The sequence below is a fragment of the Rhinolophus ferrumequinum genome, chromosome 10 (genome assembly GCF_004115265.2).
Source record: "Rhinolophus ferrumequinum isolate MPI-CBG mRhiFer1 chromosome 10, mRhiFer1_v1.p, whole genome shotgun sequence".
In the NCBI taxonomy this organism is placed as follows: Eukaryota; Metazoa; Chordata; class Mammalia; order Chiroptera; family Rhinolophidae; genus Rhinolophus; species Rhinolophus ferrumequinum.
In genome coordinates, this window is record NC_046293.1 from 70,483,604 (window position 1) to 70,510,533 (window position 26,930).

Here is a 26,930-nt window from a genome sequence, read left to right on the forward strand (position 1 = left end):
TTGTTTTAAAGTTCAATTTACTTCTAATACTAATTTGATTATTAGATGATGTGCAGTTGTAGCAACAATCATGCCTTTAGAAATATCAATATTGGCCACTAAGGATAGTCTTTACCCTTTAGGAAAATGTTCCAAGATGAAAGCTAAATGTAGAAGTTCAGTAGTCTTTTAACAATTACTGTATTTTGCCATGTATAATGCGCACCCACGTTTTGGACCCAAACTTTCTTTGGTTTTAATTTCTTAATTCAAAATTTTATTTATTTACATTTAGGTACTTTTTTTTTGTATTATAAAGGAATTTCAGCATTTTTAAAAACATGTTATGTTACAAGAAACTTTATGTAACAAATACTTACAAAACACAAGAGCAGATAAAAGATGTAAGAAATTTTATGTACCGGTAACAAATTTACCATCTTTACACATTAAGAAGGCCAAGAACTCTTAATTGTTGCAAGTTCATCATAAGTTCAACAAAACCAATTATTGTATTCCAGGGTATTATTCTGCATACGGATATCATTATTGATTTCTAGAGTTACACTTTTAACTCAAACATAAGTGGAAGAATTAAAAACGTTTTTTATAGATACAGAATTAGTACTACCCATGTATAATGTGCATCCTTATTTTTCCCGCACAAATTTAGCCCCAAAAGTGCATATTATACATGGCAAAATACGGTAATCTCATTCTGGCTTAAAAATGAAGAGTCATCGGTACACCTTGATATTCTTGGCCCATATCTACAAGGCATTACTGAAAGCAGTGTAATTCCCACCACCATCACTAAACCCCTTTAAAATTATCTGCTTAAAGAAAAATTGGAATGATTTTGTCTACACTTAATGTCTCTATTTTGTTGTTTGGTTGGAATGGATTTAAAAAGACACACACACACTACATATTAAATACTAAACATTTTCAAATAAGTCTAAGCTAGTGGTATTTGTCTAGAAGCACCACCAAAAACAACTCCCACCAACACCTGTAACATTTCTAAATTCAGATAAAACTCATGGGTAGCTGTTTGACACAGCTATGCCATGCCACTCTCAGAAGAGGATACACAGTGACTTCGGAGGGGTCACTATATCCATCCCTTCCTCCCTTCCTCCCTACCACTTCATCTCCAGCTCCCTCTGCCCATCCCCACTTCCCCAACACACACAAACTGTTAACTGAACTGAGGAATGGGCCACTGGATAAAGCAGACAAGGATCCAAAAAGAGAATGGTATTTATTACTACCCTCTAGAAGACATGTGCCAGCAATCACCGGCTCCTGAAGAAATTTAAAATAATACCTTTGATTTTTGTTTCTTCACCAGTTTCCTCTTCTTCTACTTCTTCAACATCATCCAAATCTTGATCAAGTTCAGACTGTTCTTTGCTACAATATCATAGTATCATACCAAGGTTCAAATGTACCAAATTACCAAAAAATTTTAATTAAAAAATATATATAAACTTGAATTTATTTCCTAGGTTAATATGCCTTTCAAAAATAGGAAATCCAACGGTAATTCATTTTTCTTTCTAATTTCATATGTAAACAAGTACAAATAGGAAGTACTTAAAATTTCATTTAACATCAAGTAGTCAAATATAAAGTTTAAACTTCAAGCTTTAAGATGTGGTTTCATAGTTTTTGGTTCAGAGAATGAGATGTCAGGAAATACGCATTTTCTATTCAATATCTATTGACCATTTTTCTTAGTAACAGCATGCTAATTTTGAGATGGCAATACACCAAGCTAAAAAGTCTGTATTTCCCAGACTACCTTTTAGTTAGATGTGGCTATGTGACTATGTTTTGGCAGTGAGATAAAAAACAATAGCGTAAAACTTTGAGGAAGCTTCCTTTATAGGATGGTGAACAGCTGGTAGGCCTTTTTGATTTCGCTTCCTCCCTAGAATAGGGATGTGATGGCTAAAGCTCTGGCAGCCACATTGGACGAGGCATCCTAGAAAATGAAGTCACCAGCTAAGAATGAAGGAGGAGCTTGACAAAACAGAAGGATCCTGCATGGCTGTGGAATAACCACTAACTATACTCACTATCTTTGTGGACTTTCTTCCTTTTTTTTCACTTCATAGTGAAGATGGGGAAGAATAGTAAAAGTTAAGGAGAAGGCCTGAGTCTACTTCATGCTTAAAGCAAAGCCAGGAAGATGGCACCATTAAAGAAGGTAAAAAGTAGTAAGATAACATTCTTCCCATTTCATCCTAAATATCTAGTTTTTGAACATGAGATTACAACCAGCATTAAAAAGGGTATTTTTTAAGTCAATATACAGGTCATCATATAATTCCCTCTGTGATTTTACCTTTTAACATTTGGTTTAGCAAAGTTGTTGGTTTGCATTTATAGAGACAGCATTTGAAAATTTTTCATATATGGATAAAATACTATCTGATTTTCACATAGGGCAAGTACAGAAAAGGTCAACTGTACTCTGCTAGCAAAATTTATGTTCCTGTTAACTAAGGAAAAAAAAAATCAGCCTTCTCCTCATAAATGATACAGATTATACCCGGAATATCTCTGACTTAATATAAACTTAAGCATACTCAGAGTTAAGGGTAACTAAAGATAACATAATATGCAACAGCTCTTTATTCAACCATTTATTAAACATCTAAATCTTAAAGCTTTAAAACAGGTCAACCAACTGTGTCAAATGGCCAAATCCAGCCCACTCCTATTTTTGTAAATCAAGTTTTATTGGAACGTAGCCACATTAATTCATTTACATATTATCTATGGCTGCTTTCACACTACAACAGCAGAGCTGAGTAGTTGTAAGATGCCATATGGCCCCAAATGCCTAAAATATTTAAGATCAGGTCCTTTACAGAGAGTGTTTGCTAACTCTTGCTTTAAAGAACAAGAATCCCCTCTTCCCCTTACCCTTCTAGGGCTCAAACATCCAAAATTAAATAATGAAATAAGGAATCTATTTTTTCAAAATTCAAAACAAAATGAAGGCTAGGACGGCAGACTGCACATACTCCTCCCATCTTAATCCTTCCAGAATCCCCACTACAATTACAATAAAGGGGTTTTTACACAAACACTGAAGGACAAGGATACACGAGCAGCAGCTTCACTGAGAACTGATATCTAAGCAGTGGGGAAAGTTGAAAACCCGTCCAAAACCAGAATCTTAAAAAGGATACTTCTATAACTATGGCTGGGATAAATGTGGATAAAAATAGAGGACTAAGCAAAACCTGATAAGCAGTTAAATCCTTAGATTCTCTTCCTCACTCTAGCAGAAGTATGGCAATTTCTTTTCTGGAAAGGGTTAAACTGAGAACATAGACTACAGGACCACAGACACAATTAAAGAGTATCTAAGATATGACATTGTACACACTAGAATGCTGAGAATGGAGAGACCCTCCCTAGCCACCTTCTCCCAATTTGTCTCCCAGAAACACTGGAAGTCAGATATTTACACACTCTTTGTTGAGAGATATCTGACCAGCCCAGGAAAAAAGACCCTTCTGACACTGGGGCTTTTCACAAATGCCCACCCTGACGACCTCACATTAAAATCCCAAATGGACAAGCATCCTCCTCCACACACTCAAATTTTCCACTCAATTTTTAAAAAACATCCTTCAACATCCCCACCCCACCCCAATCTTCATGAGCAGACAATCAAGTATTACCTCCTTCTGAGGAAAGCTTCTTACATTGAGACCAAACAGAGGAAAGAAAAATTTAAGAGCAAACGGACTATACAGGAGAAAAAAACATGCAGAGAAATTATGTTACAATGCATGAAAAAAGAACAAGATGCTATAAACACAGGAACAGAGAGCAAAGGAGCACTTGAAAACTAAAAAAACAAATTCAGAAACTCAATACAAGAGTTGAAAGATAAAGTTTCTTTAGCTTTGCCTAGAAAGAGCAGAGACAAAGATGGAAAATAGTACAAAAGGTAATTAGAAGAAGCAATCCAACACACAACAGGAGCTAGAAAGAGAAAACAGAAACAAGACAACCAACAAAGAATGTTCCCCAGTACTGAAAGCCATTCAATTGCCACATGAAAGCGGCCACCACTGAATGCCTAACACAAGAGATTGAAAAACAGACCTAATGTGAAAATTTCTGAACTCTGAAGACAGAGTATCTTCCAGAAATGAAGATATATGTTGTGTATGTTAAAAAAAAGTGCCACATACAAACGATCAAGAATTGTAATGACTTTGAACTTCAACACAGCAGCAGTGGAAGCCATGTGACAATGGAACAGATGCCTTCAAAATTCTGAAGAAAATGACTCCTAAATTAGAATTCTACACCCAAACTATCAAGTGTAAGAGTAGAAAAGTAATTTTCATTCATGCCACCTCAAAATAATCGACTTCCCTTGTACTGGAGGGAAGAGGTACGAATAACCAAAAAAGAAAACATGGAATATAGATAGCAAACAGCAAATCCAAGAAAGAAGTAAAGGAAGTAGAACAGATGCACAATGACAACTTTGTAACCAAGGTTAAGAAATCCAGATCGGAAGAATTTGATTCAGGAGACAATCACTTGAGAGCCATTATCACTAAAATGCCTGCTGCCACTGTCTTTCTATGCTGAAGGCAGCATTCACGGGAGATTAGCCCGATTTTTCTATGTACAGTACCTGAATGTGCTGTCCGTGTACTGAAATTTCCTGCCCTTCCACCTCTATGTTCTGCTTCCCACAACAGTTGCAGGTAATTCCCTCCGACGCCACTTTTATTTGAACCTACCCCACTAAGTTGGCAGGCTACTATAAAATTACAAGCGACAAATAGAGCCGCGCATCCCATTTTCCCTGACCATATTTCTGCAAACACCCATCCACACGACAACCCTGACAGATGCCAACTTCATTAAACCTGTTTCCAGGATGTATGACCTTGCCCAGTGACTTCTCCAAAATAAGCCCTTGAGAAGCCTCAGGAAAGGTGAAGCCAGACTATGACCTAGATCGTTTCTTTTGCTTTTTATTTCCCGACCTTAGAGCCATCAACTAATAGTGGTAGCATTGCCTTTTTCTTTACGTATCTAAAGTTTGTTACTGCTATTCAGATTTTCAAAATTAAAGACTAAAAATCTGTCAGTGGTAAAACTAAAGAAAAACAAAGAAATGAATTAGACAGAAACCAAGATAGTGCTTCCACTTCCTCTGGAGAGGAAAGGTGGAGGGTGCAATTGAGAAGGGGGCACACAGGACTTCTAATCGCGATGTTCTATTTTTAAAAACTTATATACAAGTGTCTGATTATTCTTTAAACTCTACATATATATTTTATACGCTTTTTATCTTGTCTATATACATTACAATGTTAGTAAAAATCTTTGGGAAACATATGGTAAAAATGGATTCTGCAAGTATTTGATTCATTGTTGTGCTCAGCACTTTCCTAAGAATAAACACTGACAAATGGCTTACTATATTTATGACAGTGATTATGTATACTATGATTTTGTCTTGGATACACTGTACCCAACTTTTATAATAGCAGGCACTAAACATAAGTCATTACCATACATTTTCACAAACATAATTAGTACTGCTGTTAACTTTATCACAGTACAAAATGATGACAAATCTCTGAAAAAAGAACCAACTATCTGTCACTTACTTGTCAATGTCTGCCATGTTTTAAGAACGCCAAATATCTATGGAGAGAAACATCAATGTTAAAAAAAAAGCACACTATTTAAAACCAATAAAAACATTTAAAACCAAAACCCCTTAAATCACAGTACGTTGAAAACGATCCCAAGAAGAAATGGATACTCCCGTTAAAAAAGGATCAGTATCAGGAAAAACCATGGAACATAGACACTTGCAAACTAATCAAAGTAATTTTTTCAGAGGATACTGCTTAAAACAAGCAAGTTACTAGTGGGCGTTTAGAATCTATCATGTAAGGACTTTCACAGTAGCACTGTTGGTATGCTAGAGTGACAGAAAAGAACAATACAAAAGGTCTTTATTCAAATTCCTATAACAACCATGAATCGTCAAGTTTTGCTTATATTTTTAGGTTACTTAAGTACCTCACAAAAACAAACCCACTTCATTTTTAACAGCATTAATTTTTCACTCAATTCATGTTAAAAAGCCAAAATCTGCCACCTACTTACTACACTCATTATGCCTCTGTGAAGATCTTTTTAAAAAAAGTTTAATAATCCCCATATCAAATGTCAGGCTTTTAACCCATGTCAAGTAAACCTTACCCATCTCTTCAAATGTACTTCATATCACATCACTGATAACCACACCCCTACCTACCACGGAATATGCTGGCACATTGTCAACTATGCTCTTGGTTAGCAGATCTGAATACTGTTAGAACTGATCAGAGCACATCTAAGTTCTTTCTCACTGTTAAGACTAGTATCAACTAAAAGAATACTGCTTTTAGAAAACCAAAACTTAAAATGTTATATTCAGGCAGAAAAACTGGCTGCAGACCACAAGTAATGCAGATTACTTTAAAAATAAAGAATTTTTTAGGCAACCAGATGGCTCAGTTGGTTAGAGCGCGAGCTCTTACCAACAAGGTTGCCGGTTCAATTCCCACATGGGAAGGTGGGCTGCGCCCCCTGCAACTAAAGATTGAAAACGGTGACTGGACTTGGAGCTGAGCTCAGCTGCGCCCTAGAGAAACACACTATCCCACAATATTCCCCAATAAAATTAAAAAAAAACAAAAAAGAATTTTTAAAATCAAGCTTAGAATCCCACATTAAAATCAAGTTTTTATCTTTTAAAAATTAAAACATTAGTTAGTCTTTAACTCACAAAATGCTACAAGATGTGATTCCTTATACTGACATGCTTAATACACTTATTACATGGATTTAAGAAGTTACTGATTCTAACAGCGCAGCGCTAATACTTAGAGTATTACTCCTAAACTGTTAACCCTCAGTGTCCACTTTGTGCCATTACATTCAGAATTCAACCTCTTACAACGAAATTATTTTGATTCTTTATTAAAGAGGATTCAAGACAGAACAGGATGGCATTTACTTTTTCAGAAATGCCTTCTCCAATATGCCCATTCTGGATAAATTAGATTTCTTGGTTATACATACTTAAACAAAAAGTATTCCCAATTTTGTAGTCAGATCATTTGGGTTGACACCAATCTTGCTTTGGGAAACTTCTAGCCTTATTTGTCAACAAAATTAGGAATAAAACTGTTCTCTCATTGATCTTATTAAGAAGCACATTCGTGTAAAAGACTTAATTTGCTGGGATGGTTAAAAACAGATTCTTTTAGTTCTGACAAATGTACAGACTGACCAATAAATGGACCACAGTAACAGTAAGACATTAACATTAGGGGAAACAGGGTAAGGGGTATATGGGAACTCTCCTACAACTTCTCTGTAAATCTAAAATTACAAGTAAGTTTATTTAAAAAAAGAAGATACCCATACCAGGACTCTGAACCAATAGGTGTGATGGAACGGACACAAAAATCTGCATGCTAAGTAAGAAGCCTAGCTTCTGAAGTAGGTAATCTCAGATAATCAGATTACACTGAGAAACACAAGTTTAGGTTAACACCTACATCAATTATTTTACTGCAATCAACATTAAATAAAATCAATGAGAATTTTATTAATCAAAAATCAAATTGCGAAGAGATCTGAAGAATTTCAATTCCTGGTAGTGACAAGCTAGATTATGCAGATCAATTCCACCAATGAAAAAGAATTAAATATTGTCAAAAAGATTATAAACAAACTTGTAACTACAAACTAAGACAACAATAACTGTGCTTACTAAGTTTGAAAATACAATGTCTGCAGCCTCATCTATGAGGAAGTCATCTATTAAAAGGTGATATAGCAAATGTGGCAAAGGACTACACAGAACTTCTAGAAATAAAAATATAATGAAATCAAACTAAACTGTCAGGTTTAACAGCAGACTAAACACAGCTGGAGAGAGAATTAAGTGATCGGGAAGCAAGTTTAGAAGAAATCTCAAAATATGGCAGAAAGTAGAGGATGGAAAATACTGAAATTAAAAGGAATTTTAGTATACAATAAAGTCTTGAAAAGATTTACCACAAGTTCTAGGAGAGTATGGAAAGAATATTTGAAGAAATTAATAGCTAAGAATTTTCTAGAACTAATGGAAGATAGCCCCACAAATCCCAATCAGGATAAATAAAAAAGACACCCATACTTAGATAATATCAGTGAAAAGGCAAGGCACTAAAAACAGAAGTCACCTCAAAAGCACACAGAAGACTTAGATTAACTTCACAGGTACAAAACAGCTGTTTTCAGTAAGAGACACCAAAAGACAACAGAATGTACTGTTGTGCTTAACATGCCTGAAAATAACTGAGAATTTTAGATTATGCCCAACCAAAACATCCTTCAAGAATGAAGACAAAACTGGCAGCCAGTTGGCTCAGTGGTTAGAACGCAGTGCTCGTAACACCAACGTCGCCGTTTCGATTCCCACATGGGCCAGTGAGCTGCGCCCTCCACAACAGATTGAAAACAAGAGCTTGACATGCAGCTGATGGATCCTGGAACAACACTCTTCCCCCCCCCCAAAAAAAAAATTGAAAAAAAAATGTAAAGGCAAAACAGATGCTTTCAGGCAAAACAATCTTTAGCACTAATAAATTCTGTAAGTGTATTCTTCAGGAAGAAGGCATGTGATCCCAAGTGGAAGGTCTAATATAAAAGAAAAGAGGGGCAAAAGGGATATCCACATATATCTAAGTAGTTTAAATATTTTAAATGTAAGTATTTTAAATAAATAATTTAAAAGAAATAGTATCACACTGTGTATATAGTGTGTTAAAGATTTTAAACTACCACAACATGAAGTCAGTGGTGAGACCAAGGAGACAGGAAATGGATTCAAGTATTCTAATGTTCTTCGTTATGTATGCGTATTGTAATTTATAAAGTGATCCCCAAAAGATTAGAAACAGAACATGTAAGTTCTAAAGTAGAAGAAAACAATTAAAATGTATGTAGTTTTATATCAACTTAAAAGAAAAATAGGATGGACAAAACAGCACCAAAAAAAATCAGATTTGTACATAAACACCATAGTAATTACAATAAATGTAAATTACCTAAAGGCTCCCATCAAATATTATCAGTGAAATACAATCCTAACCGAAAGAGAGCTGGTATTATTGTATTAGCATCAAGAAAAAGACTTTAAGGAAAAGCATTACTAGAGAGAAAGGTGAAAGGTTCAACTCACTACGTAATATATTATAGGAAATCTCAATGTAAAGACATGGTTCTAATAACATCACTGAAGGCATATTTTAACCTGAGAACTTGAACACAAAGAAAATCTTTTAGTGCAGAAAAAGGGGGAACAAGTTACTGAATCAAACTATAAACTGATTTTGTGATCTTGTTGTAACTAGATGTCTAGACATGTGCTATCAAATAACTTACCATTCTAGTAAACCTGTTCTGAATAAGTTCTCCTTACTTTTAATGGGAACGAAAAAAGCTAACATTTACGGAGCCTACTCTGTAAGGGACTATCATACTTTCCTCTTATTTGCAGATAAATATTAAGCAACTTGCTCAGCAACAAAAGTGAAGAAACTAGAAATTAAGAAATCGGACTTCCAAAACCAATGCCCAGTCCATTATTCCAAAAACCAAGGGGCCTTCCGTATCAGCCTACTGCTCCATAGATTACGTACACAGTAAAAAACTGGTTACTGTTCCTTTATGGAAAATTACTACTTCATGGTAAAACAGGCAATCAGTAAAAACTACAAACGTTTAAAGCAAGAGTTCAAGAGAACCAGTAATAAACATCCCAAGGATAATAAAATTTCCCTTTACCTCAGACCTCATATCTCATTCCAAATGCACTGTAACAAATCTTTCAGACATTGTTGTTCCATTAACATTTTCTGTGGTCCAGGGTCTCAGTACTTTATTTGGCTCCAACACAGCCTCGTAGTCAGAATATCATATTCTTTATGCTCACTTTTTCAGTTAACTTACAACTGACTTTTTTATTAGAATCCCAAACAAAATAGACTCTTGTTTGAGAACACTATCTTTTGTTCAAGGGATCTCATTATCTAGAATATTATCTGATCCAATGGCAAAGAAACATACTGGGATGAACTGGTATTTGAAAATTCACCCAGCATAAACAAACAAAAAACCCACAATTGATTCAAGTGGAATATATACGACATGTTTGGAAAACGACTTCATAACCATTAAGTGTTGTAGCTTTTCCCTGGAGCACAGGAGAACCCAAGCAAGAGTGCTTTTGAAATCCAAACTGATGTACAGCATAACAATTTAAGTCAAGGGAACTCCCTTTAAAACCAATACAAAATCCTCATAAATCATCATTGCTCAGTTATGTAACCTTGAGTCAATTCTTTACTCTGGACCTCAGTTTCCTCATTAGAATGTTCATAGTATCTACCTCCAGGAGCACTGGATCAGTTAATAATATACGTAGAATAATTTTAAATATTGCCTGAATAACCACCCAGTAAGTGCCATTACATTATCCACCCATTGTTCTCTTCTGTATCTTCTTTATCTTAGAAATTAATCCAATAAAAATCAAAACATACAAAGGTTCTGAACAAATAAAAATGTATCAAACTATGTAGCAGTAAAAGGCAGAGTTGATAACCACAAGTATACAGACTATTACCTTCAGTGGCAATCCCAATAATGTGACCTAGTGGTCTACTGTCAATGTACTAAACAATTTAAAAGGATGAATAACAACAGCAACTCACCTTCTAACTCCTACTCTGCACAAGGAAAGAACATATTCAAATGAAATCAGTATGAATGGGACTTAACATCACCATTGTTAACAGGTTCCTTCATGTAAAGAATGTTATATATGCCAAATAGGTACTAAAATATTTACTCAAAGAATCAACTAAGAACACAAGTAATTACAGATTTGATTAGACTTGAAGGATCTCAATAGATGATTAGTGTTCTAAATTGATCAGGATTCATTCCCTCTAATTCTACCTTTCATTAATATTCCAAAGTCACAACCAAGCAAACAAAGAACAAAATAAGCAAAATAGCATTTTGACATTGTTAAACAGAATACCACAAGTCCAAAATGGCATCACTCATGCTAAAAGCCCATGATACCAACCTAGATTTAATATCTGATCTAACTGCAGTTTTAACTCTCCCAGAAACATAATCTATCAGGAATTTTCTAGTCAACACCAATGAGGTAATTTGTCACATGGACCCTCTGCCCCCACCCCATAGAAAGAGGCAACTGCATGATAAAAACACCCCTGCAGAAAACAATCCTTTCTTTTCTTTTGTTAATAGCAATCCTGCCCTACTCTTCTTACTATAAAAACCTTTCATTGGCTACAAACCCTCAAAGGGCCTTTCTGGTTGCTGGATGGGAAGTTGTCCATCACTTAAAAAAGCCAATTACATCTTCAAATTTACTCAATTTTGTTTAACATCTTCAGTACCTTGAAGCTGAACAGATTCTGCCTCTTTTAGCCCCCTTTCCTACAAAAGACTGTATATTTAACAAATTTTGGGATGTTTAGAATCAAATCAGTCAAGTGGATACTATGGGCAAGTCAAGTAAATAATGAAACAAGCAACAGCATTTTGGATTAAATTAGTTCTGGTGCAAATGGTTATTTTTTCATTTTGTTTTTTCAGTCTCTAGAGGACAAAGACAGTCAAACACCACATTTAGTATTAGCTTAATAACGTTCTCTGTTAATAGACCCAACATCAAAAATAGATACTTTGCAACACATAAAATTTATCGATTTTCAAACAGGTATAGTGAATTTTTAAAAACTATTTACAAAATCAACGTAACATTGACCTGAAAAGACAATGAAGTCAAGCTTTTTATATTACATGTCCAAACAGACCTACCAATGTTTAATTTCACCTACCCTCTATCTTTCTTAAAAAGTGAATCGCACATTTTAGATTTGGCGCATTTGAACTCGGACAACTTTGAACAAGCATTTGAGACTTAGTACTCCCAGATCACTGTAAACCTCTTTTACCTCCTATCAATTTTAAATAAGTTAATCTACATACAACAGGTTTTCAATTATCATGGTTTCATTCAATGTCAAAGTTGATTAGATACTCTGACAACTTAACCCTTGTTGATAACCATTAGCCTTTCCTAACACTGGTTTCCTTATACATCGTTTCGCTTAAAGTCAAAGAACCTATCCATGACATTGAGGATTTACAGTATAAAGTTTTCCCCTTATTCAAAGATAATGTGGGGCAGGCCCGGTGGCTCAGGCGGTTAGAGCTCCATGCTCCTAACTCCGACAGCTGCCGGTTCGATTCCCACATGGGCCAGTGGGCTCTCAACCACAAGGTTGCCAGTTCAATTCCTCGAGTCCCACAAGGGATGGTGGGCAGCGCCCGCTGCAACTAAGATTGAACACGGCACCTTGAGCTGAGCTGCCGCTGAGCTCCCGGATGGCTCCGTTGGAGCGCGTCTTCTCAACCACAAGGTTGCCAGTTCGACTCCCGCAAGGGATGGTGGACTGTGCCACCTGCCACTAGAAATAAATGGCAACTGGACCTGGAGCTGAGCTGCACCCTCCACAACTAAGAATGAAAGGGCAACACCTTGAAGCTGAACAGCACCCTACACAAGTAAGATTGAAAGGACAACTTGACTTGGGAAAAAAAAAAAAGGCCTGAAGTACACTGTCCCCAATAGTCTGTTCCCCTTCCCCAATAAAAATCCTTAAAAAAAAAAAGAGAATGTATATTATTTCCTAAGTAAAATAAATGTAGAAGTAGTATTAATTCAAGTTGACAAGAAAATAAGACCTAAATACTAATTTGAAACGCTATTTTGATGCTAAATTCAAAAATGGCAAATTTCGTTTTAAAGCTCAGCTCTCCACAAACCAGGCAAGCGGTGTTTTCATTACAAAAGTAACTAATCAGACAGTGATGGTCTAAAATACGGGTTCCTTGAGGACATCCTGCACTCAGTTCATTTTTTGTACTGAAACCCTAGCATTCCCAGATAGGACTCCCTTTCCCACCCCCCTTCACTGCCTTCTTTCTTAAGGAAAAAGTGGGGTCACTGATAAGGCAGCAGGTTACAAACTTGGATCAATAAGTTTACATTAACTATTCATTCCATTCCCTAGTTTCTCCACCATACCCCACTCATCTTAAAAGAGCGAGTATCTCATTCTGGGAACTACAATAAAGGAACAAATTTATAAGAAAATATTAGTCCTTGAAAAATTAAAGACATTGCAGACTAAATCCTCTAGCATTGCCATCTTAGAACCATTTAGAGGATTACACTGATTAGGATCAATTCTCCCCGAATAAAAAAGCCTGGTAGAGACACCCATCCAAATTCTAACTGGGCTTGAGCTACACAAAAAATCTTTTGTTAAGAACAACTAACATTAGCATTAATTCTTTTAAACATCTAGCACTGATGGCCCTGCTTCATTATCCATCACCTAACATTCGTACTTTCCTCCAGAACCAATAAAAAGGTGAAGACCAAAGAGAAGCAGGGATGAGTCTGAAACCCAGGGGCTGAACCTATGGGCTCACTATTCCTTTTCACATCCCACCGTCTCTACAACTTTCAGTAAGGACAACAGACACAGGGGTCGCCAACCTGTCCTAGGCGGCGGCCACGTGTCGAAGGAAGCCGCCGGGGTTTCCCCGCCCAGCACGGTCGCCGCCTCCAATGGGCGGAGAGCCCCAGAGCCTCGCAGCCTCCCCGCCCCCTCCCTGCCTCGGGGCCTCGTCCCTTCACAGCCCCTCCCTCCCATCGGAATTCGCAGCCTCCACCTTTCTTTCCATTCCCCAGCGGCCTCTCTCCGGGTACTAGTTTTGAGAAAGCTGGGACAGCGAGGCGGCAGGAAACTAGGCACTCGCGCCCGGCCCGCACCCCGGGAGCCTCCCGGCCCCTAGCGGCGCGGCCGTCGCCTCTTCGGGGCGCCTTGGGCGACGCCGCGGCCTCGCCCCCGTCCGCGCGTAGAGGCCGGTGGAGCTCAGGGCACCTCGGCGCAGACTGGCACGGCCCCCGACCCTCCCGGGCCGACCAACCCCCCGCATCTTCTTAGCCCGTTCCCGGAAAATGCGCCGGCCGATCCCAGCGGCCTCGCAGGCTACGGGGTCGAAACTCCGCGGACGGCTCCGGCTCTGACCTCTTAGGACGAGCCGAGAGGCCCGGAGCGGCCAGCAGCCGCTGCTCTCGGTTCCGTCCCCCATCCCCCCGTCCCTCCCCTCCGCGCCGGCCAGCCGGCCGACATTACGTTCCTCCTTCCCTTTCAGGCCCCCATCCGTTACCGGTGGCCAGCACGGGGAACCAGGCGGCCGGAGCTGCGCAGACAGTGACTCAGGGAAGCGGCGGGAGGAGCAGGAGGCGGCGCCGCGAGCAGATGGCGCTAAAAAAGACCCGAGAGCCCGCTGCTCGCGCTCATATACAATTAGCGTCAGCACGTAGGGCCCGCTCAGCCGCCCTCCCCCGGCCTCGCCGTCTCCTAGCAACGTGAGCGGGAGGCGGGCCTAGGGCGGGTTGCATAGCAACAGAACTGTCCTTCTTCCCTGGCGACCTCCAACCCTCTGCGCCTTGCTTAGGTTCCTTGGGTTCCTGCCGCCGCCCCCTACTACGTACCCGCCAACTCTTCCCCCACCTCACCTTGAAAGGAAATCTCAACCCCTCCCGCTCTGGGAAGGGCCCTGACCCGGGCGCCTGGACCGGTCCACCTCGCCCGCCTAAGTGTGGTGCAGGGAGGGATGAAGGTTGGGGCCAGCCGCCCCGTGTGGGCTTGCCGCATCCTTAGGGCGAGTGCTCTTTAGTTTCCGTCCTCTTCCCAACCTAATTCCTGCAACTCCCCTTCCTCGTAACCATTTTCTCTCCCTGCCCACTTTTTCCCTTTGGCGGAGTCTTCTACCGGTTTTGCTTCTCCTCACTCAGTGGACCTCCATGGCTTCCTGGGGTGCTCCTCATTCTTACTCCAACATCCTTTTACTTGACGTGCGATCCCTCATTTCCGCTTTAGTTCTTTTGACGGATGTTTTATGGCATGTTTGTGTATTCTCCGGATCCTTTATAATGAGGACAGTCGTTTCATATTCCTGAAAAAGGAAACCCTATGTAAATCCTCAGGACTGTGAAATTGCTTGGCTAGTTTTCAACTGATGCAGGATTGACCAATATCCACTTTAATAATGACTAATATTAAAATAGTGGTTCTCAAAGTGTGGTCCGAGGATTCTCGGACTCTTTCACAGGTGAAAGTCAAAAGTATTTCCTAATATTTACTAAAGCGTCATTTGCCTTTTGCACGCTCATTCTCTCACAGTGCAGTTTTCCAGAGGCTACATGACATGTGATATGGAAACATGGAAAACAGAAGCAACTATTAGGATCCAGCCATCTGCTGTTAAACCAGAGAGAGATTTGCAAAAATATAAAACAATGCCATTCTAACTTTTTGTGTTTTAAAAAATAGTTACTTTGGTCAAACCATGGTCTTGGCGCCAATTCAATGACAACAGGAACCCCCAATTTGTGGTAAACTACATATAGCTCAATCCTAATACAGCATAGCTATAGAGCTGTTTAATTATGTACGAAATAGCAGGACTGTGAGGCTGCCTGAGCAGAGTCCCCTCTCTAATAGATAGCTCTGTTCTCCTCTGCTTCTCCCAGGTCCACAAGCCTCTTCAGTATTTCAGGTCCAGCCAGCGAAGCACAATCTTTAATGGAAAGGAAAAGTGCTCTCTCTGAGCCACTGGGGAGCTGACTTATACAGAGAGAGGTACCCACTCCTGGTCCCCGATTGGACCATCTTCATGCAAATGAGGACTTCAGATCCTCACAGTTTGATTGGTCCAAAAAGCACTGTCCTCTTTGGTTAAAAGGGAGCAGCTCTGATTGGTCAGTGACATACATTCGCTTATAGAGTTGTACAGCTTTGATTGGATGGGGAAAGTCTCAATCCTATTGGTTGAAATGGGATTCCAGAAACTCCTTTAAAAGGGTTGATATTTATCATATGCTATGAGGCAGGCGGGAGGCAAACGGCTTAATGTGGGAGCGAGGCAGCTTAGTACAGGGTTTTTCTTGAAGCATATGAGAGAAATATTTAGAAAATGGTTGCGAAACTCTGGTTTTAAATTTGAGCCCTTCTTAGTGGGTATCTTCTGTTTTGGGGTCAACGTTTCTCGTATAAAATATTCTTTATGTTAACATTTAATTGGCTTATTGTTTTTAAATAAGATAATGAATAACAACTCTTAAAATCTACTCTTAAAACTTCTTAATTTTAATTCTAATATGACAAATATCAGTAATGCACATAAAAGTTCTTTGTAATCCTCAGTTTTTTAAAACTGTAAAGGGGTCCTGAGACCAAAAAATTTGAGAACCTCTTCTCTAAATGTTTCGTCCCTTGAAACTTCAAACTGCCTGGAGTCATCTTTTGTAATCCTCACTCCCATATCTCATTGAAATGCATTGCCTTTCCCACTCCATGCGACAGGTGCTCAGTTTATCCATTCATTTTTGTTCTTCATGTGTGATTCTTTTGTATTTCTCAACCTTATTTCTTCATGTACGTCATACTTGACAATGATGTAAGGCTAACAAGGATTATAATAACATCAGTGATGATTCCTCATGAAGAATCCACAAAACATAAACTAGGTAGGCCAGTGTCCAATATGTACATACACTTGGCACTAATTTCAGTGGAGGCCTCAAGAGCGCTCTGCATTTTATTCAAAGCTATACATAATGCAAGATAATCAACATATTAAAAATGAACTAAATAGCTTTCTCCTTTCCATAAACCTTTTCAGTGGTAGAACTAATGAGACTGAATTGAGAAGTTAGCTTTCATGATGGTTTCTGTCCCACTCCAGGGACCCCCACAAATTTCAGGCACTGACCAAAGTCTCCAAATTTCTGACGTTTCAACCCCCACTCCCATATTTAAGGGCTTATCATTACCAGTTTATATACATTATTTCCCCCTTTTCTACAGCACCCTTCTCCAGCTCTTTCCTCCAGCTTCCTCCTCCCTTTCTTTTAAGGTGTCCTAGCTAACCTAAAAGTGAAATACTAATAAAGTGCTAATAATGCATATCTTTTAATGTGATCTTTTCAATCATAGTTTGTAAGTCTAAACCTTGGCTACTTAAGTCCAGGGAAGGCCAATCATTTATACATTCATTCAACAAATAGTTATATGTTGGAAACAACTTGAGACACTGGAAATACAGTATTGAACAAGATAGACAAGGTTCTTGATTTTATTGAACTTACGTTCCAGTGAGGTGGGGCAAGTGACAAACGAGAAATGAAATAATTGTAGATATTAGTAAGTGAAAGTGCTATGAAGAAAATAAAATGAGACAAAGGGGTAGAAGATGACTGACCTAAAGAAACCATTGAGATTTGCACGTTGACCCCTCAAGTCACACAATATAGCTAACTCATCTAATTACTATAAATTGTGGCCCTGGTCACTGACCTTGGACCATGCTAAACTTCCGGTTAAACTTCCTTTTTGCTTCATCTCCCATTATTTTCAGTTGGTAGATTTTTATAGCATTGTAAAAGCCTGGTGGTTTAGAAGTGTGGCTCTTTGGGAGTCAAACAGCCCAAGTTTTGTCCCTATTTTGTTGTGAAATTTTAAGCAATGTGTAAATTGCTTAGCATGGTACCTGACATTTAGTAAACACGCAACAAAAGTTAAACATCATAAACCTCTTACATCGTAAACTTTTGTTTTTGTTTTAATTAATGGTTGGAGAAACTTCCCGTAAGTCTTCTAATAGTATCTAACACATTTTTGTGAAATATTTTATCAAAAGCTATCTTGTCACAAATTTTGAAACATGTTTTCCTGAGCTGAAATGATCCACACTGATTATCACAAAAGTACAATATCCCATATTTCTAAGTACTGAATACAGACACTGTAGAGATCAACCAGATAAGACAGTGACAGAGATGATATTTTAAGTGTGCCTGTGTCTGTATTTCAGCCCCTAAGTAGTAGGAAATACATAGGCTTGAAAGTCAGACAGGCGTAGATTCAACCAAATCTCTGACCTCCCACATGTATCTGTACACTCTGACCCTTAGGTTTTCCCCATCTGTAAAGTGCTTTAATAATTCTTTTTTTTTTTTTCCTTTTTAACAGGATCAATTTACTTTATTTTTCTTGTATAAATTATGTGGCGGCCACAGCTGGAGCCTGGGTTCTCTACACAGAATCTCTGGTGTGGGTCTTTACAAGATGGTCCGTGAAGGGAGACTTGATGAACACAGTCTCTGTCCAGAGGTCAGGGGTGAAAGAGCTGCAGGTCTTTGACTTATCAAAGGTGGCCTTGGAGAAGTTGCCCAGCATGGTAGTGCAGCCCCTGGCTGAGGTAGAACAGTTGACAATATGAGCCATCATCAACAGCTTCTTGGGCACAGGAGCTGAGAGATGCCAGTGCCTCTGGGGGCAGGGATGAGGTGCACAGCACAGAGCCACAGCTGCAGGTCACCTTACAAAGGACAGTGTGGGGCTTGCCCATCTTGTTCCCCGGTAGACTCGCTGCACAGAAACAACGGAGAGCTTGGCCAGGATGATGGCCCCACGGATGACAGGGGCTACCTCCTTGGAGCACTTAACACCCAAACCCACATGTCCTTTGTAGTCCCGGATGGCGGACAAATGCCTTGAACTGGGGCCTCTGGTGTGCACAGGTCTGCTTTTGCACCGGCATTATCTTCAAAACCTCGTTCTTGAGGGACGTCCCCAGGAAAAAAAAATCAATGACTTCAGATTCCTTGATGGGCAGGGAGAGCTGGACAGAGACTTGATCTCCAGGTCCTTCACCAGGCGGCCCAGCTTGGTGATGACGATCCACTCCTGGTCCTCAGCCTTGCCTTTGCAAGCTCACCCACATCCCGCACGACCTTGGCCAGGGACCCCGCTGCCAAATCGTCCAGGGCCCCTCCCCCACCACACCCCAGGCTCCTGGGCCCTCCTGGTGCACCGGTGTCATCTGTCATTTGGTGTTTTCTCAGAGAAGTAATAGTTCTTCTAATAACACCTGCCTCTTCATTAGCATGAAACAGAGAAATATATGTGAGCCCTCAGATCATTGACCTGCACTTGAAGTACACAATAAATGTTTATTTTTTCCCTTCTCAATTAATCAGTATGTAAAATGTCTAATGGCACCAATAATAATCTAAAACTGTACAAGTCACATTTAAATAACTGTTTTCTTAGTTTTGAATCTGGTTGGTTTTAATTTTTTTCCAATTGTTAATATAAATGCAATATAAAATCAATCTAAATTCCAGTGGAGAATTGTGGACAAGTTGCCTTAAATTCTTCCCTCTACATCTGAAAGGAAAAGGGAGGAGGAATTAATAGAAAATATTTTTATTTTGCTATCATTTCAATTGAAACTTTTATTGAAATGATTGTAAAGCCATACGCAATTGCACAGAACAACACACAGAGATCGTGTAAACTTTACCCAGTTTACGACAATGGTACAAACAATCCATAATCTTATTGAGACTTCCCCAGTTTCACTTGGATCCACTTAAGTGGGCCTGTATATTTAGTTCTTCTGCACAATGTTATCGCATGCGTAGTTTGTGTGTCACCACAAGCGAGATACAGAACAGTTCTATCAACACCACAAGGATCCCTGAAGTTGCCCTTTTATGATGATTGGGGTTTGTTTTCCTAATTTACATGCCAAATATAGGCCTACCTTCCCAGATTTACTTTTTCCCTTTGTTTCTCACAAATAGACCACTTAGGCAGAAAATAGGCGATTCCTTAGTGTGCGTTTTCAATATTTCTTACCTGAACTGTGTGCAATAGCCTTGCCATTAATTTCCCTAATATCTTATTCCTCTCTGGTCTACATTGCCAAAGCTATGGTTCTAAAATACAAGTCTAATCAAATCCACTTTGTCATAAAACGTTCAATGGCACTTTATGTCTACATAACAAAATAAGGCCTCCAAAGCCCAGTCCAATCGGAAGGCATCCTACTTTTCTAGCATACTCCCCACTATCCATACTCATGAACCCCATACTTTATGACTTTGAACTACTCACCAGACTCTCCTCATGCCAAGCGTTTTTATGCTTTCTGTGCTTCCCTTCTACTTGTCCTTCAACTTCTAGTTCAAATTTTTATCTTCTCTGGGGAACCTTTCCTAACTCACAAAAGCATATCTGGCTGCACACGCTTGTCTATTCTTTTTTGTATGTATGTTTGTTCCCATGTTTCCTTCTCCTTCAACACACACTATCCTAGATTGTTAGCTGCTACAGGGCAGTGTCCTTGTTTTTGTATACCCCCGGCTTGGACAGTGACCGGCAAGGCAAAGCCTTCAATAAATAATTGTTTGAGAGAACGAAATAAAAGGAAGAAAGCAAGAGAGGGAGAAAGAGAAAGAGAAGTCATAATGCTTAAAAATAAATCAGACGTCATCATGCTTTATTAAATAATCCTTTGTTGAAGACAACTGTATCAATTCTATATTTATCATAGAGTCTATGTTTCATAGAGAAATGTTTCCATAGAGAAAATTTCACAATCTACTCTATGCAAGATAGTATTTGGATATGGTTTGGATATTATTTGGATATTATTATTTTTCCTCATCTATGAAACAACTTGCTGATAAAAAGAAAGGAAAGAAATATTAAAATCCTTGAGATCGTAATGACTGGAGACAATAAATCACATGATAGTGTTTGGAGACAATTGGAGGGTCTGTTATTGGGAGAATTGATAGTGAAATGCAGTGGATGTATACCAAAAAGTACTATGCAGCAGAAACATTGATTGTAATACACAACAGGGATGATCTACAAAATGCAGTGCTTGCAACATATCACCACAATTAGATATCATTATACACTCATTTGAATTGCTCAAATTAAAACAAACAAACAAAAATCCTGACGGTACGAAATGCTGATAAAGATGTAGAATGACAGGAACTCTCATTCATTGCTGGTATGAAAGCAAAATGGTACAGTCATTTGGAAGATAGTTTGGCAATATCTTATAAAGTTAAATATAGTACCTTACCATACGACCCAGGTATCTCACTCCTGGGTATTTACCCAAATGAACTGAAAACTTATACACACACACACACACACACACACACACACACACACACACCTGGAGGTGAATATTTCTAATTGCCAAAAACCAGAAGCAACGAAGATGTCTTTCCACAGGTGAATAGATAAACAGTGGAAAAATGGAATACTGCTCATAAATAAAAAGGAACAAACTACCAATTCACTCAACACAGATTAATCTCAAATACATTTTTGCTAAGTGAAAAAAGCCAGTTTCAAAAAGATATATATTATATAATTCTATTTATATGTCGTATGAAAAAGGCAAAAATATAGTAATGGAAAACATATCAGTGGTTGCCAGGGGTTCTGGAGGAGTGAAGAGTTGACTACAAAGGCGCTGAAGCGGGAGGAGATTTTTTAGGGTAACAGAACTGTTCTATACTCTATAAATAGTGGATACTGATATACTTTATACCTATGGGCTTTATCAATTTGTCAAAATTCATATGCTGTATTCAATTTTTAAAAAATCAACCAGGATGTTGAGGGATCCTAGGATGGAGTGCAAACAAATTAATCTAATTGCCTTACAAATGTACAATATAACCTAATCGACGGGATAGGTAAAAAAGGAAACGACTTTGGAAAACAGTGTTTTGACTAGATACTGTAAGGCTAAAAAGCAAAAAGAGCTATACATAAACATTGTGCTCTATTTAGTAAATTTGTTTCTCATAGGGGTGCTAGGAATTCCAAAACTATGTGTATACTACCAAACTGGGTAGCTTAAGCAACAGAAATTTATTGTCTCACAGTTCTGGATACTAGCAGTCTGAAATCAAGGTGTTAGCAGAGTTGGTTCCTTCTGAGGGTTGTGAGGGAAGGATTTGCTCTAGGCCTTTATATTTGGCTTGTGGATGTCCATCTTCTCCCTGAGTCTTCTCATCATCTTCCCTCTATGGATGTGTCTGTGACCAAACTTCCCCCGTTCTAAGGACACCAGTCATATTGGATACATTAGGGCCCAACCTAATGACCTCATTTTACCTGGCTCACCCTTTACCTCTGTAAAGACCGTCTCCCAATAAGATCACGTCATGCGGTGCTGGGGGCTAGGACTTTGGGAGAACACAATTCAACCCATGGGGTCAAACAAATAAGTAAATAATTGTAGTTAATGGGAGCCAGGTCTCTCATTATCAGAGAAAAAGTCACAAATAATCAAGGAAAGAAGGCTGAAATGAGCCCTGTGATTAGACCCCTAGATTAGGGGTCGCGATACCAGTATGTACTCATGTTTACAGATAGATGGATTTGTACATATACAGGTTTGTATATACACATATATTTCCTAGCTCTGTCCAGGGCAATAAGCATGCCAGCACCCAGGTTTTTATTTCTACATACAATTTATCTATAATATACTAATTAAATACAAATAGATACATATTAAACACATTGCAATGGGAGTAGAAGGACATGAGAGTGGAGTACAGAAATAAAAGGGAATCAATTTATTTATCTAGAAGGATCTTACCAGGGAGTGGCGAGGAGTTACAGGATAAATTATTTAAAAGAATGGAATGTGACTGCACCCTTTGCCAATACTAGACATTCAATATCTTTCATTTCTCAATATACTATCTTACAAGATCAAATTGTGATTCATATTTTGAAAGGTTAGTTCTGAATATAGAAGAAAGGGAGAGCAGTAAAATCAGGTTTGTCATCAGTTGTAGCAGAGTAAATCTGAGCAATTGAAGGAAACCAGAAATAAGATATGGAAGTAAAATTTTAAAAAATCAAGTCAACAGCAATGATAATAATAATCACTAATATTTAATTAAATGTCTTCCATGTGCCAGACACTGTTCTATAGAGTTTTACAAATATTAGCTCATTTAATCCTCACAAAAACCCTAGAGATTATTATCCCTATGTTTTAGATGAAGAAATTGAAATTCAGAGAGATCCGGGACCTGTCCCTAGGCCACACAGCCCATAAATAGCAGAGTCAGGATTTGAATCCAGGCAGCCTGGCATCAGAGCCTGAGCCTGTAGTTATATCCATTCTGCTTAAATGCATACAATGTCCCAGAATTCACGGAATTCACTCCAAGAGAAACACATGTAAACAAGCAGTTACAAATCAACGTAAGCGCTAATAATAGGGAAGAGGGTATCAGGAAAGATGTCACAAAAGTGACACTGAAAGCACATCTTGAAAGGGATGTAAGAACCTGCTGTGTGACGAGAGCAGGGCAGCACTCTTGACAAGAGAACAGCCATATAGATGAAGTTTTGGCTTAGTTGTTCAAGGTCATGCAGGAAACACATGTGGAATACAAAACTGTTCAAACAATGACTTCTGCTTTGGGCTAGGCATGGATTTCATGTACAGAAAAACTCTAGTCAAGTCATGAAATGTGTTGGTATCAAGTGTTTGCCATTTCATCGTGGGCCTATCATTCTCACTACTTTTAGTTGTCAAACTGAACCTCTATTTAATTCCAGAAATATCAATTCTTAGTAATGAAAAAATGCATTTACATAGTTTCACACAATCCAGGTTATAGTCTTTACAGGTCACAAACCAGATTAAATCTATATTCCAACCATTTCTTTTAGAAAAAGTTTTGAGAACTATGTTACAAAAATCCGGAAGAGAATAACAAACAGCACAGGCTGAGGCAGCCAACACTACGCTTTATGATGTGTTGGGCATTGTTCTAAGTTGCCTGTGTGTTTTAGCTCACTTAACTCTCACAACAACCCTGTGAGGTAGCTAATTTCATTTTCCGTTTTATAGATGAGGTCACTGAGGTCCAGAGAGGTTAAGTAACTTATGCAAAATTGTAATGAGTTTAGTAACTGGCGGAGCCAGGATTCAATAAAACCAGGCAATTCCAGCCTGAATAGGAAAAGGTGATGCTATTTGGTTCTTCACTTTATGCCTTACTTCAGCAGGTGGTCTAGTATGGCCTAAGTCAGTGGTCACAAACCCAGACATCTACAGGTGCCCAACAGAGAACATACTGTGTGAAGTCAGCCAGGTACAGGACATGGGGTGGTGAGGACTGAGAGCAACAGGGGACCACAGGTTTCATTTATAGGGGCAGTTGCTCCTCAGCTCCAGCCAGGTGTCGTCCCATACCTAGCTGACCATTCAGTATTATCAGATTTCCCAATTTTTCAAGAGAAGCTGACTTTGATGTGAAATCTTCCAACTTGGGAGACGTGTACAAAATGAGTTGCGTTCTGACATGCTGTGTTTGAGATAGCTGGGACACCTTCAGCAGTTAGAAATTTGAATGTGCAGTTTCAGGAGAATAATTTTGGGGGCAGGTGTGGATGTAGAAGTCTTAAGTGCAAGGAGTGTAGATGAGGAAGCCCATGGAAAAGGAAGAAGGAACTAAGAGGACCAGGAATTCCAGCGTTTAAAGAGTTGGCAGCAGAGTCAGCAAGCGAGAGCTGGAGTGGCGCAAAAGGCAGGAAAGAGTAGCGTCCGAGTTGCCTGAGGAGGAAGGCGAACGGGCAGGCTCTATCAGTCTATTCTTGCTAAGAGTTGATGTACTGATTCCCTTGGGTGGAAGAGATCCCAGACCTCAGTAAGAAGAGCTATTACAAGTTCAAAGAATAAATGTTTAAGTCCAAGCAGGCTATAACTTTCCTGTATCCAAAATTAGCACTAGAGGAGGATCCCAGCACTTTCCCACTGCCAAATCACTTAGATGGCTCTAATTTGAAAGGCAGAAGTATTTTACTTCCATTTTTCTAATTTTTGTTGATATTTTATTAGCATCATTATTATTATCCACTTCGTTGGGTGTTCTTTTTGTATATTTGGGTTGCTCCTGTGACGTTTTGAAACTTCTCAAATACCAAATTTCACCAGAATCACGAATAACAAACACTGTGATTCTCTGGGGAAAGCAATACCCATTTAGATTTATAATGACAGAAAGACGCTTTTCACACCTACAATTTAAAACTTGGTTCACACATCCAAAATTATTTATCCCTTTGTTCAGATACAACTTTACAGTGAATTTAGGACACCTTCTTCTATGAATAAGAAAAATAAAAAGAATGCATTTATTTGTTGGGTTCTGGGGATCCAGTAAATAAAAGCAATTTTCCCTGCCTACGTTTAGAATCAATTGAAAGAGAGACGCAGGAGGCAGGCAAATGGAGATCAAAATAACGCCTTTCTTCCAGATAAGTCAGGTTGGAAAACATGGTTTTGTATCTGCAGTGGCTTCACCTCTGACTAACACTGGCCTCCTTGCAGACACAGCCCCCTTCACACCCACAGCAAGGCAGAAGGCAGACCTCGACCTATGAGTTCTGAAGAAAAGGAAACCCAAGACGGACTGGGCTTTGCTTGCCCAGTTCTTTCTCCCAAATAGCCCAATCTGATACATCCTTCTGTCCTGAGGATAAGCAATCCAGACTGGCAAGGGTAAAGCAGATTTTTCCAGTGGAGGTTCTTCCACACTGAAGCCTGAGGCCAGGGAAATGGAGGCCCCTCTGTGACGTTCCCTATTGCTTCATCTCCTCTCAAGCTCCTCCCACAAGGTGGGTCCTATTATCCCCACAGAGCTAAACCTGGACTCAGACCCAGGTCATAGGATTTCAGAACTGCGACTTGCATGCAACCCCAGGAGGCTATGCCCGAGGTCTGTGGTTAAATGGAATAATCCCATTTAAATTCATTGGGTGGGCAGTTGGGAACAGGCAGTAACGAAATAGCCATTTCTGAAATGCGGGAGTCCTAGAACATGGTTGCAACAATGTTACCAACTGGTTGCTCAGCAATGGTCAAGTTATTAAATCCTTTGTTACTTAGTTTCTTCCTCTGTAAAACCAGTTTAGCAAGTCTTGCCATTCTACTGACTGTTACTAGGGGATCAAATGAGATATTTCATAAAAGCACTTTGGACCAGCATCGTGACATAGTAAAAAAAAGACTTATTATTTGGGACGAAACTATTATTTCAATAATCTTAAATAAAATAGAGAAATCAGACTTTTTCTGAATGTTTACATTTTAAAAGCAGATGCATTAGAGGCTAGCAGAGGTGAATTTAAAACTCAGCGTCCTTTACTCACTACCTGAGTAAACGTGGACAAGTAATTTAATCTTTCTGAACTTGGAAGAGGATCAGAATATGCCCCCCTAAAATATGCCCCTTTGGCACAGAGGTTATTTTGAGGTGAAGGCAATTGGAAGTCAACAGATGCCGGAAGGGTTCTCTGCCCTCCCCTCATTGCCTAAAAGCAGGATATAGATTTCCCATTGAGTAAGGTACCCACCCTGTCCCAGGGAGAGACGAGCAACTCCTATCATCAAAGATGGGACGTCAATACTGAGATGAGTTTGTGTAAACTGGCCTTACTAAAATAGCCTTAGCTTCCATTAGTTTCCCCCACAGAATTCCTAGTCATTTCCCCACAATTTATCATCCTCTGAAGCAAAAATTCTCTTCCTTATTTAAGAAGGGTATAAAGCACCTAAGTATAACTACTTCTTTGAGATTTGTTTTCTGTAAACTCCTATGCATGTAAATATGTTAGAATTGCATACCTTTTCTCCTGTTAACCTGTCTTTTGTAAATGTAATTTATAGGCCATCATGCACTGAACCTAAGAGAACAGAGGAAAAGCTTTTCCTCCCCATAACCTCCTTCTGAATTTGTGAATAGTTGTATGTTCTTTACCTAACAGGGTTTTGTGAGGATTATATAAAGGGCCTATCACACAATTAACTCA

General features: G+C 39.0%; 1 protein-coding gene and 1 pseudogene across 4 annotated transcripts in view; both read right to left on the reverse strand.

Moving 5' to 3' along the window:
• NAP1L1 (nucleosome assembly protein 1 like 1) overlaps positions 1 to 14,525 on the reverse strand; it is a 29,204-nt gene extending 14,679 nt beyond the window's left edge. For 3 of the 4 annotated variants that reach the window (XR_004424142.1, XM_033117354.1, XM_033117355.1), the window contains exons 1-3: positions 14,371 to 14,524; positions 5,646 to 5,682; positions 1,310 to 1,395 (exon numbers count right to left, since the gene is read on the reverse strand). Coding sequence is in view for 3 of the 4 variants with exons in the window: in XM_033117354.1 (XP_032973245.1) it covers positions 1,310 to 1,395; positions 5,646 to 5,662 (103 nt within the window). In the remaining variant the exon portion in view is untranslated. Of the gene's footprint in view, positions 1 to 1,309; positions 1,396 to 5,645; positions 5,683 to 14,370 lie in introns of all 4 variants that reach the window. The other variant, XM_033117356.1, reaches the window with a different exon arrangement.
• A 3,777-nt stretch (positions 14,526 to 18,302) lies between these two features.
• Positions 18,303 to 26,046, reverse strand: LOC117028858 (40S ribosomal protein S2-like; annotated as a pseudogene).
• Positions 26,047 to 26,930: the final 884 nt, after the last annotated feature.